The sequence below is a fragment of the Pongo abelii genome, chromosome 14, assembly GCF_028885655.2.
Source record: "Pongo abelii isolate AG06213 chromosome 14, NHGRI_mPonAbe1-v2.0_pri, whole genome shotgun sequence".
Taxonomy (NCBI): Eukaryota; Metazoa; Chordata; class Mammalia; order Primates; family Hominidae; genus Pongo; species Pongo abelii.
In genome coordinates, this window is record NC_071999.2 from 27,440,289 (window position 1) to 27,452,872 (window position 12,584).

General features: G+C 37.8%; 1 protein-coding gene across 1 annotated transcript in view; it reads left to right on the forward strand.

Moving 5' to 3' along the window:
- The window catches only part of LOC100453345 (phospholipid-transporting ATPase IB), a 534,685-nt gene that overhangs the window by 482,319 nt on the left and 39,782 nt on the right, over positions 1–12,584 (forward strand). The window contains exon 11 of the mRNA XM_063715074.1: positions 12,177–12,276. Within this exon, the coding sequence (XP_063571144.1) occupies positions 12,177–12,276 (100 nt within the window). The remainder of the gene's footprint in view (positions 1–12,176; positions 12,277–12,584) is intronic.

Here is a 12,584-nt window from a genome sequence, read left to right on the forward strand (position 1 = left end):
ACACTTAATTATATTAGCCATAAATATCTGATGTCTTGCATTTGGAATTGGTTATCTAAGAGTTGTTCTCACTAGAAGATCTTCCTGGCAGCATGCTCAGTGGTCAAAATGTTATCTTCTCCTCAGCTCATGTTTCCATTTAGGTGTTGAGATAAAGTGTTTCATGTCCATAGTTATTTATTGAATAATGCATTGAGTAATAGAACAGATTTGGAAATCTGATAGGAGCAGGACAGTTGCACTATTTAATAGGAATTATAGGTAGACTCTAATTTATGAACTTACCTTCAAAGGTGTATTGTAAGTTGATTGGTCAGCAGTCAACTTCTATTTCACTCCTTGGATGTGTTTTGTGACAGATAGTCTAAAAGAGCCTATGTGAGCCATAATAAAGGGCTGTATAGAGTTATAGCACTAATACCTCTCCTGGTCCAATTACTACATTCTGGGAACAGGCTATGAGATAAAGCAGTATCTGACACCCATTTTTCCTGCTGTAGACTAAGAATTAGGAACATGTTTAAAATATAAATGGCAGTGTTTTAAAATGAACTTATTGACCTTTTATTTGTAACTGGTGAGATTTCAGTAGTTTAGCATTAATAAAATGAAGTGAAAATTTCTTGTAAGGTGCTCATATGTTACCACTGACAGGCTCTATTTATCAGTGGGAATTCTTGTATTTAAGGTTATTTCCAGAATACAATTTGGGAGGGATGGTTGGCAAAGCCTCAGGAATTGATGCCAGATGTGGAAGGCCATGGGCTTTGCCATCCATTGGAATGTCCTCTGGGGTGGCTCCCAGGTATGCAATGATGTCCATCAAGAGAAATGGCAGAGGGCCACTGGGGAGGGCTTTTGAATTTGGTGGTGTTGCTCTTGTTCTTTCCCTTGATTGGTTGAATGCACTGCTAAGGAATCAGTGAATTAAACTGCTTAATGTTTAGTGTTATCATCTTGTCCTCAACTTCCAATCATCTAGAACTCCTTGCTGAGTGACTATTTGGGAGGAGGAAGGTGAATGATATCCTATTGGGAGCCTGCTAGGATGGAAGGCTTCCAGAACATGGTCATGGAATGCTGGCCCTGTTCACAAAGTCAGCTTCCAGTGGGGAGGCTTAAAGCCTCCTTTATTCTTTCAGTAAATATTGAATGCTTACTGTATGTTGGGAAGATATAAGAAATTTGTTTTTCCATGGAAAGCAGTAGAATAAGGCAATTGTTTTTAACTGTCTTTACACCTTAACATGGATTTACTGTTTCCATTTTGGTGATGAGTGTTAAGCTTTAGCTTAATTTCTGTGTTTCTGGAGGCTTGCTTGAAGGGGAAGTTACACTTTGAGCAGCTACTGAACTTTGCCTCTTTTAGATCGGTCTCTGGAGAAGAGCTGTCAACTTCAATTTTTCTCATAGCTGGAAAATCAGACTCTGGCGTTGTCTGTGGGTTCTTGCTTTCTGCCACATTTCTGGAGGTCAGACTCCTGTGGTGCCTTGTGATTTGTGAGGATCAGGTAGACCCAGATCCATATTTTGCCAGACCCTATTTTCTAATGGATTGTTTCCCGTATGCGCCTAATTATGAGTTATGGAGTGGAGCGTGTCCAACATACATGTAACAAGATCCACCCCGTGAGTCGGGCTCCTCAGAGGAGCGTTTGCGAATAGATATTATTGTCAGGTTTTGTCCTCTCCTGGGAAGCCTCCAGATCTTCCCATCTCTCGAAAGGAAAAAGGCCAGTGTGTCAACATGAGTGACAAGGCCAATGCGTTGGCCCTTTGCCATGTTCATTTCAGTTCTCTTCATACTTCTCCACCTCTGTTTGCCCAAATTGGGCTCTTTACTGTCCCTCCTACAGGTGGAGCAACAGGAGCTCTCCCACCTGGGCGTTTCTGCACTTGCTGTCCCCTCCCTCTGCAAAGCTCTTCCCCTGTGTATCCGTGAGACTTGCTCCTGCTCCTTCACCTCCTTTAGGGCTTAGTTCACAGGTCACCTTCTCAGTGAAACTTTCCCTCGCCACTCTGTTGAAAATAATCCTTCTCCCAGCCCCAGCCAGTGTACCCTTCTGTATCCTCCTTCCCTGATCTGTTTTCCTCTGCAGTGTTCATCACCATCTATGCTGGTATGTGTTCTATTTTTTTTTTTTTAATCTCGTTTCTCCTCTAGAGTGCAATTTCCTTGAGGGTGTGCGTTTTTGACCACCTGGTTCCCTTCAGTATCTCCAGGGCCTGGCACACTGCCCTAGTGCATAATTAGGGCTGAGGAAGTATCTATTGCACATGATGGATGGATGGATGGATGGATTTTTGATAAATCCCAGTCATCTTCCTGTCACCCAGTTTCAGAAAACACTGGCCTCATGTTTAGAGGAAGACTGAGTGAATCATAGAGAAATGTTCCTGTTTGTTCCTGGTCACTTATCTCCAGCACCCAAGCTCTAAGGTCTTCGGTTTCCATGCAGCTAAAGCCCCTCCTTGCTGTGACTAGCCAGGAGGACAGTGATGCTGGCACATGCATTTCATCCCACGAGTGGGAATGTCTTTAGGGGAGGGGTGGCTTATTTACTTGGGTGAATAAACTCTCCTGTTGGAAAGTTCTGTCATTCACCCATTTACCCCTGGAGATGTTTTTCCCCTGGCAGAGTGAATGGTAAAACATCTCCCATCTTATTACATTTTTAAAAAGTTGCTACATAATAGTTGTATTAACACATATTTTAAAGGTACATGTGATAATTTGATACATTGATATAATGTGTAAGGGTCAAATCAAGGTAATTGGGCTATCCAATGCCTTAAATCTCTTCTAGATATTTTGAAGTGTACAACAGATTATTGTAAACTATAGTCACCCTGCTGATCTTTCAAATACCAGCTCTTATTTTCTCTACCTAACTGTGTATTTGTACCCATTAATCAACCTCTCTTCATCTCTTCCTCCGTGCTACCACTCCTAGCCTCTGGTAACCACCAGTCTGCCCTCTCTCTTCATGAGATCCACTTTTCTGGCTCTCACATATGAGTGAGAACATGTGATATTAGTCTTTTTATGCCTGGCTTATTTCACTTAATATAATGACCTCCAGTTCCATTTATGTTGCTGCAAATGACAGAATCTCATTCATTTTTTGTGGCTGAATAAGTACTCCATTGTGTATATATGACACATTTTCTTTATCCATTCATTCACTGATGGCCACTTAGGTTGATTCTATATTTTGGCTATTGTAAATATTCTGAATAGTGCTGCAATAAATATGACAGTGCAGACAGATATCTCTTTGACATATTGATTTTCTTTCTTTTGGATCTATAGCCAGCAGTGAAATTGCTGGATTATATGGCATTCCTATTTTTAGTTTGTTTTTTTTTTGGGGGGATGGAGTCTTGCTCTGTCTCCCAGGCTGGAGTGCAGTGGCACGATCTCGGCTCACTGCAAGCTCCACCTCTCAGGTTCCACACCATTCTCCTGCCTCAGTCTCCCAAGTAGCTGGGACTACAGGTGCCCGCCACCACGCCTGGCTAATTTTTTGTGTGTATATATATATATATATTTTTTTTTTTTAGTAGAGATGAGGTTTCACCATGTTAGCCAGGATGGTCTCGATCTCCTGACCTCGTGATTTACCCACCTCGGCCTCCCAAAGTGTTGGGATCACAGGCATGAGCCACCGTGCTGGCCCTATTTTTAATTTTTTGAGGAACCTCCATGCTGTTTTCTATACTGGCTGTACTAATTTACTTTCCCACCATCAGTGTACAAGGGTTCTGCTTTTTGCATATCCTTGCCAACATTCAATCTTTCCTGTCTTTTTTATAATAGCCATTTACACTGCAGTGAGATGATATCTCATTATAGTTTTGATTTACATTTTTCTGATAATTAGTTATGTTGCGCATTTTCCTGTTGGCCATTTGTATGTCTCTTTTGAGAAATGTCTATTCAGATATTTTATGCGTTTTTAAAACATATTATTTTATTTATTTATTTATTTTTGCTGTTGAGTTGTTTGAGATCCTTATTATATTCTGGTTATATTCTCCTTATATATCCCTTGTCAGATGGATAGCTTGTAAGTATTTTCTCCCATTCTCTGGGTTGTCTCTTTGTTGATGTTTTCTTCATTCTGCAGAAGGTTTTTAGCTTGATGTAACCTTATTTGTCTATTCTTGCTTTGGTTGCCTATGCTTTTAAGGTCTTATACAAAAAAATCTTTGTCTAGACCAATGTCCTGGAGTATTTCCCCAATGTCTTATTTTAGTAATTCCCAGTTTCAGGTCTTAGATTTGAGCCTTTAATCTATTTTTATTTGATTTTTGTATAATGAGAGATAGGGGTCTACATTTATTCTTTGATATGTAATTACCAGTTTTCCCAGCATCATTTATTGAAGAAACTGTCCTTTCCCCACTGTATGTTCTTAGCGCCTTTGTTAAAATGAATTGACTATAAATGCATGGCTTTATATCTGGGTTCTCTCTATTTCTTTTTTTTTTAAGAGATAGGGGTCTCACAATGTTGCTGATCTCAAACTCCAGGCTTCAAGTGGTTCTCCCACCTTGGCCTCCCAATGACTTCTCTATTCTGTTCCATTGGTCTGTGTGTCTATTTTTATGCCAGTACCATGCTGATTTGATTACTACAGCTTTGTAGTGTGTTTTGAAGTCAGGTAGTGTAATGCCTCCAGCTTTGTTCTTTTTGCTCGGGATTGCTTTGGCTATTCAAGATTTGTGGTTCCATATAAACTTTTTCTGTTTCTGTGAAGAATATCATTGGTATTTTTATAGGGATTATATTGAATCTGTAATTTGCTTTGGGTAGTGTTGTCACTTGAATAATATTAATTCTAATCCATGAGCATGGAATATCTTTCCATTCTTTGGTGTCCTCTTCAATTTATTTCATCAGTGTATTAATAGTTTTTCTTATATAGATCTTTCACTTCTCTGGTGAAATTGATTCCTAGGTATTTTACGTTCTTTGTAGCTATTGTAAATGAGATTGTTTTCTTGATTTCTTTTTTCAGATTGTTTGCTGTTGGCATATAGAAATGCTACTGATTTTTATATGTTGATTTTGTATCCTGCAACTTACAATCATGTCCTTTGTGAACAAGGCTAATTTGACTTTTTCCTTTCCAGTTTGGATGCCCTTTATTTATTTCTCTTGCCTAATTTCACTATCCAGGACTTCCAATACTATGTTTAATAACAGTGGTGAAAGTGGGCATCCTTATCATGTTCCAGATCTTAGAGGAAAGGCTTTCAATTTTTCCCAATTGAGTATGATGTTGGTTGTGGGTTTGTCATGTATGGCCATTATTATTTTGAAGTACGTTCCATCTATATCTAGTTTGTTGAGGATCTTTATCATAAAGAGATATTGAATTTTGTCAAATACTTTTTTCAGCGTCTACTAAAATGATCACATGGTTTTTGTTCTTGGTTCTGTTAATGTCATATATCACATTTATAGATTTGTATATGTTGAACCATCCTTACATCCCTGAGAAGAATTCCACTTGATCATGGTGAATGATCTTTTTAATATGTTGGTGAATTCATTTTGCTAGTATTTGGTTAAGAATTTTTGCATCTACTAGCTGGGCATGGTGGCTCATGCCTGTAATCCCAGCACTTTGGGAGGCCAAGGTGGATGAATCACTTGAGGTCAGGAGTTCAAGACCAGCTTGGCCAACATGGTGAAACCCCATCTCTACTAAAAATACAAAAAGATAGCCAGGCGTAGTGGCACATGCCTGTAATCCCAGTTACTCTGGAGGCTGAGACTACCTTGAACCCAAGAGGCACAAGTTGTGGTGAGCTGAGATCACAGTACTGCCCTCCAGCCTGGGCAACAGGGCTAGACTCTGTCTCAAAAAAAAAAAAAAAAAAAAAGAATTTTTTTATCTATGTTCATCAGTGATATTGGCCTATAATTTTCTTGCCTGGTTTTATTATCAGGGTAATGCTGGCCTCATAGAATGAGTTTGGAAGTATTCCGTGATCTTCAATTTTTTCTCAAGGCTTTAGGGGAACTTTTTTTTTTTTTTTTTTTGAGCCAGAGTTTCACTCTCATTGCCCAGGCTGGAGTGCAGTGCCGCAATCTTGGCTCACGGCAACCTTGACTTCTGGGGCTTAGATTCTCCCACCTCAGCAATGTCCTGAGTAGCTAAGACTTCAGGTACACACCACCTTGCCTGGCTAGGTATTAGTTCTTCTTTAAATGTTTCATAGAAATCAGCAGTGAAACCATCTGGTCCTGGACTTTTCTTTAATGGGAGGCTTCTTATTATGGCTTTGATTTAGTTACTTGTTATTGATTGGTTGAGGTTTTCTGTCTCTTTACGGTTCAGTCTTGGTAGGTTTTATGTGCCCGAGAATTTTTTCATTTCTTCTTGGTTTCCAATTTGTTGGTGCATAATTGTTCATAGTAGTCTCTAATGATTTTTTTTTTTTTTGTATTTCTGTGGTCTTAGTTTTTATGTTGCATTTTCATTTCTGGTTTTATTTGAGTCTTCTCTTTTCTTCCTAGTTAGCTAAGGGTTTGCCAATTTTGCTTATCTTTTCAAAAATTCAAGTTTTTGTTTCATTGATCTTTTGTACTTTTTTTAGTCTCAATTTTATTTCTGCTCTTACCTTTATTATTTCTTTTCTTCTACTAATTTTGGGTTTCATTTGTTCTTGTTTTTCTGATCTCTTAAGGTGCTTTATTAAGTTATTTGAAGTCTTTCTACTTTTTTGATGTAGGTGTTTATTACTACAAACTTTCCCTCTTACCATTGCTTTTGCTGTATCCCATAGATTTTGGTATGTTATATTTCCATATCCATTTGTTTCAAGAAATTTAAAATTTTCCTTCTTAATTTCTTCATTGACCTATCAGTTGTTGAGGAACATATTATTTAATTTCCATGGGTTTGTGTAGTTTCCAGGGTTCTTATTGTTATTGATTTCTAGTTTATTTCATTGTGGTCAGAAAAAAATAGTTGATATGATTTCTACCTTTTTGAATGTGCTGGGACTTGATTTATAGCCTAAGATATGGTCTATTCTAAAGAATGTTCTGTATACCAATGAAAAGAACATGCATTCTGTAGCAGTTGGGTGAAATATTCTGTAAATGTGAGTTAGTCTTGTTTTGTCTAGTATACAATTTAACTCTGGTGTTCCTTTGCTGATTTTCTGTCTAGATGATCTGTCCATTACTGACAGTGGGAAGCTGAGGTCCCCTACTACTATTGTATTGCAGTCTATCTCTTGCTTTAGATATATTAATATTTGCTTTATATTTTTGGGTGCTCTGGTGTTGAGTGCATAGATATTTATAATTGCCTTTATCATTATAAAGTGACCTTCTTTGTCTTTGACTTGTAGTCTGTTTTGTGTAGTATAAGAATAGACAATCCTACTATTTTTTGGTTTTCACTTGCATGGAATATCTTCTTCCATCTCTTTCATTCTATGTGTGTCTGTATAGGTGATATCAGTTTCTTGTAGGCAGCATATAGCTGAGTCTTGTTTCTTTATCCATTCAGCTATATATATTTTTTAATTAGAGAATTAAGTTCATTTACATGCAGCATTATCATTGATAAGTAAGGACTTACTACTGCCATTTTTCTGCTTGTTTTCTCATTGTTTGGTAACTTCCTTCCTTCTTGCCTTCCTTCTTTCAGTCCTTCTTTTCTTTTTTCCATCTTCCTTTGTGGTTAAGTGATTTTCTCAGGTAATAGGTTTTAATTTGTTGTTTTTTATTTTTAGTGTATCTATTATAGGTTTTTGCATTGTGGTCATCACAAGGCTTGCAAAAACATCTTGTAGATATAACAAGTTATTTTTAAAGAGATGACAACTTATCTTAGATCACAGAAAGGAATAGAAACAATAAACTAAAAAAACCTCTGTGTTTTAACTCCATCTCCCCTACATATTGATTTTTTTGTTACTTCAATTTGGATATATTTATACTGCCTATTTCTTAGCAGGTTGCTGTATGTGTTTTTGTTTTTGATAGATTTGTCTTTTGGGCTTCATACTAGAGTTATGAGTGGATTGCACACCACAATTACAGTATTAGAGTATTCTGGGTATGTCTATATGCTTAATTTTACTCGTGGATTTTATACCTTCAAATGTTTTCTATTTGCATGTTAGTGTTTTTTTTTCTTTCAAATTGAAGAACCTCTTTTGGTATTTCTTGTAAGATGGATCTGGTGATGGTAAATTCTCTCAGCTTTTGTTTTTCTGGGAAAGCCTTTATTTCTCCTTCATAGTTGAAGGACAGCTTTGCTGGATACAGTATTCTTGGATGAAAATTTTTTTCTTTTAGCACTTTGAAAATTTTGTTCCACTCCCTTCTGGCCTGTTTGGTTTCCATTGATAAGTCTGTTGCCAGATGAATTGGAGGTTCTTTATACGTTATTTGCTTCTTTTCTTTTGCTGCTTTTAGGATCCTCTTTGTCTTTGATCTTTGAGAATGTGATTATTACATGCCTTCGGGAAGTCTTATTTGGGTCAGATCTGTTTGTTGTTCTCTGACATTCCTGTACCTGGATGTTTATCTCTTTCTCAAGTTTTGGAAAGTTTTCTGTTATTTTTTTGAGTAAGCTTTCTACTCCTTGCTCTTGTTTAACTCCCTCTTGAACACCAGTGATTCTTAGACTTTGTCTTTTGAGGTAATTTCCTTTATCTTGTTGACAATCTTTGTTCCTTTTTATTCTTTTTTCTTCTCTGTGTATTTTCAAATTGCCTGTCTTTGAGCTCATTTATTCTTTCTTCTGCTTGATTCATTCTCCTACTGACAGCCTCTAATGAGTTTTTCAGTTCCTCAAATACATTTCTCAGTTTGAAGATTTCTGTTTGTTTTTATTATTATTTCAATCTCTTCATGAAATTTCTCTGATACATTTTTGAGTTGCTTTTCTGTGTTATCTTGAAAATCACTGAGTTCCCTTAAAACTGCTATTTTGAATTCTTGTTCAGAGAGCTCACATATCAACATCTTGTTAGGGTTAGTCACTGGATCCTTGCTTCACTTGTTCAGGGAAGTCATGGTTCCCTGTTTGCTGCTGTCACTTATGAATGTATGTATATATGTTTGCATTGGAGAATTAGTTATTTCAGTCTTCTCTGTCTGGATTCTTTTGTTTTTTATTGGATATGTTTGCTTAGAGATTCATTGTAATTTACCTGTTGAATTTCTTTCTTTTCCCATTAGGTCACTGCCTCCTTTTCAGCATTAGATGGTGCCTTAAGCCCAGGTTTGTCTCCACTCTAATAAACGATTGGAGCACTGCCCATCCCAAATAGAAATGGTGCCAAAGGGGATAGCCTAGCAGTGTGGGAAGGTGAATTAGGGGTTTGTGCTCAGGGGACCTGTGGGATGAACCTCCTACAGCATGGTGCTGCTAAGCAGACACTCCAATTTGGTATCTCTTTTGGCCAACTTATAGAGCAAAGTTTCCAGAGTTGGGGATAGTAGTCCTGCCTCCTCACTTTGGCTCTGGCTGTCCCCAGGGATATTTCTTCCTTCAGGCACTCCCCATGCTTCTTGTGAGTTGAGGTAGGAACAGGTATCCTGCCAGGGAACTCAAGATGATGGGGAAGCTGCCTGTCACCTTGATTTCCCTTTTTCCAGTGTTAAACTAAGAGTCGGGGGAGATTTTCCACATGTTTGGTGCCGGCAGATTGGGGAGAGGGGTGTCTTGGCTGTGGATGTCCCCTTCTCTTACCATCTACTTGGAGCTTTTTTACTTCTCTGTGGCACTGAGAACTGTCTCATCCTCATATTTTAGTTTTGGAATATTTGTGGTGATAACCTTAGTGCTGTAAATTTGGTTTTTGTTTTCTGTGTGGGGAATGAAGCCAGCTTGCTTCCATGCCACCATTTTGGAACCAGAAACCTCATTGTATTACACCTTATAGTGCTCTGCTGAATTAAATTCAAATAGGAAGTTTGAACAAATTTACCTCCTCAGCAATTATCCTAAATCCCTGCTACTCAAAGTGTGGTCATTGTACCAGTAGCATTGAACTCACCTGGGAACTTGTTAGAAATGTGGAATCTCAGGCCCACCCCAGACCTACTGAATCAGAATCTGCATTTTAATAAGCTCTCCAGGAGACTGGTGTGTTCGAGAAGTACTGTCCTGCAATATTCTGGTAGACTCATTTTGATAGGTGCTGCCTTTAGCTGTTTGTAGTGTTATATCTTTAATTCTGTAACATGACAGCTAATGGCTATATATTTTGGCAATTATTTTAATGCCACACAATAACCTTTTCCTGGATGAATGTTAATTTCTCTGAATTATTGATCATGCTTACTCTATCTCAGATGCAAGCATCTGGGCTCATTTTTCTAGTTCTAGTAGAGTAAAAGTTAGCATGCATTTCCCTCTACACTTCTACCCTCTTATATTTCATTTCTTGCCACAAGCAAGATTCCTTTCCTCCTCAACTCTCCATCTTCATGGTTCTCAGGGATATGTAGGTCCTTAAGCACAGTCAGCATTTTGCTCAAGTGGAAAATGTTCATATATAGCTGGGGTAATGTGCCAACTGTGTGCATGTGTATCTGGTTTATACAGATGGAATCTCAGGTTCAAATTTTATAATCAAGCTATCTTGCAAGATAGTTTCTACACTCTTATTTTACAGTATGTGTGAACTTTCTTTTTGTTTTTTGCTGACAAATGTTGATTGCTTTATTTCAGTGGTCAGGATTGCTATAGAGGTATGCATGATATTCCATTTGATTTTGTCCTCTAAGCCATAGTTAAGAAGACTTTGTATTGTGAGCTATCACATACATGAGTTTTGTGTATTTTCCCTACTTTTTAATGAGCTTAATGTCAGCTGTTGATTCTGGCCAAATTTCACAGTGACATCCTGTTATGCCACAGGTCCATGTAAACAAGGAGGAGATCCATGTCAGCAAATTTCTAGCTAATTCAGGGATAGTCTTTCAAGTTATATATTGTTTAAGTTTTGACTCTTTAAAAAGTGGTCTTTGTATAATATCACATACATTTTTAGCACCTTAGGTAGAAGGTGTATACATATGTATACATATGTAGTGTGCTGCATGTAGTGTGCTGCACCCATTAACTCATCATTTATATTAGGTGTATCTCCTAATGCTATCCCTCCCCCCTTCCCCCACCCCACAATAGGCCCCAGTGTGTGATGTTCCCCTTCCTGTGTCCATGTGTTCTCATTGTTCAATTCCCACCTATGAGTGAGAACATGCGGTGTTTGGTTTTCTGTCCTTGCTATAGTTTGCTCAGAATGATGAAAACCTGCTGGATAATCTTGCTACAATATATTATAATTAAGAATAGGCTCAGAGTGATGTCTTCAGAGGGTGAGCTAGGAATCATATAGGTACTTTTATGGTGCAAACTTGAATGAAACGTGTGAGCAGCCACAGCTGGTTTGGTTCATTTTGCCTTTGGGTTATTTCACTGTTCACTCACTATCTGCTATGTGCTAGGAACATATGGAATTGAAGTAAACATTCTTGTTGTTCCCATAATCTGTTCTGGGGATAGATAAAATACTAAGCAAAGCATTACACCTATATAATATAGGTGTAAACACTGTACTGTAGGCTTGCATGAGGAATGTCATTATAAATTTGACCAGACTTACTGAAAGATGTAAGATTGGGTGGAAAGAAGGACACTTTAGTCATGGAGAGACAGGTAGGGTGTAAGGGAGAGGATGTCCTATGTGGAAGCAAAAGTGTGAGCAAACATGATCAAATAAAGGGTGTGTGGAAGGAATGGAATTTATTTGGGTGTGGTTGAAGCATGAAACGTCTGTGGTGGGTACCCAGAGGGAACATCGAATTGTTATTCACATGCCTGCTGTTCATAGCATATAGCTCTTAGAAGGTGGGTAGATGTCTCTGCTTATGTTGTGTGAAAATTAAAGAAGCACATGTATATCTTCCAATGTGGAAAACAAAGACCACATTGGAAGATTTTCTCATCGGGGCGCCATTTTACAAACTAAAGCTCTTTAGAAGAAGAGACACAGCAATTTCCTTGTCTCGAGTTTTGAAACATTTTTTTTTTAAACCATTTGTAAAACTTTCTAAACTTCTTGTCTTGTTTTTGTGTTTTAGAGTTTAAATCTATAACTGATAGTATTATTTTTCTTTGCACTTACAGTACGGCCAAGTACAGCGTGTTGACATTTCTACCTCCATTCTTGTATGAGCAGATTAGAAGAGCTGCTAATGCCTTCTTTCTCTTCATTGCCTTATTACAGGTAATGGTTTTTTAACAGTTCCTTGGAATTCACTTTAATTACATGTAAAATGAGATTTTGCTAAAAGTTCCTTAGCTGCTAAAGTGTTATAATCTTGGAATATAGTTTGTTTCCCTCCTCCAGTCATTGTTTGATAGAGTGAACAAGCCTGACTTTGTATACAGGGAGATTTCTTTTGGTATGGCCTTAAGGATGATTGCAGTGACTGAAAGAGGCATTGAAAAGTGGCCTTAGGGCCATACTTTTAAGCCTTTTTCTGTTCCAAACACATAACCAATGTTGGATAAAATTTTTAAAAATATGTAAAA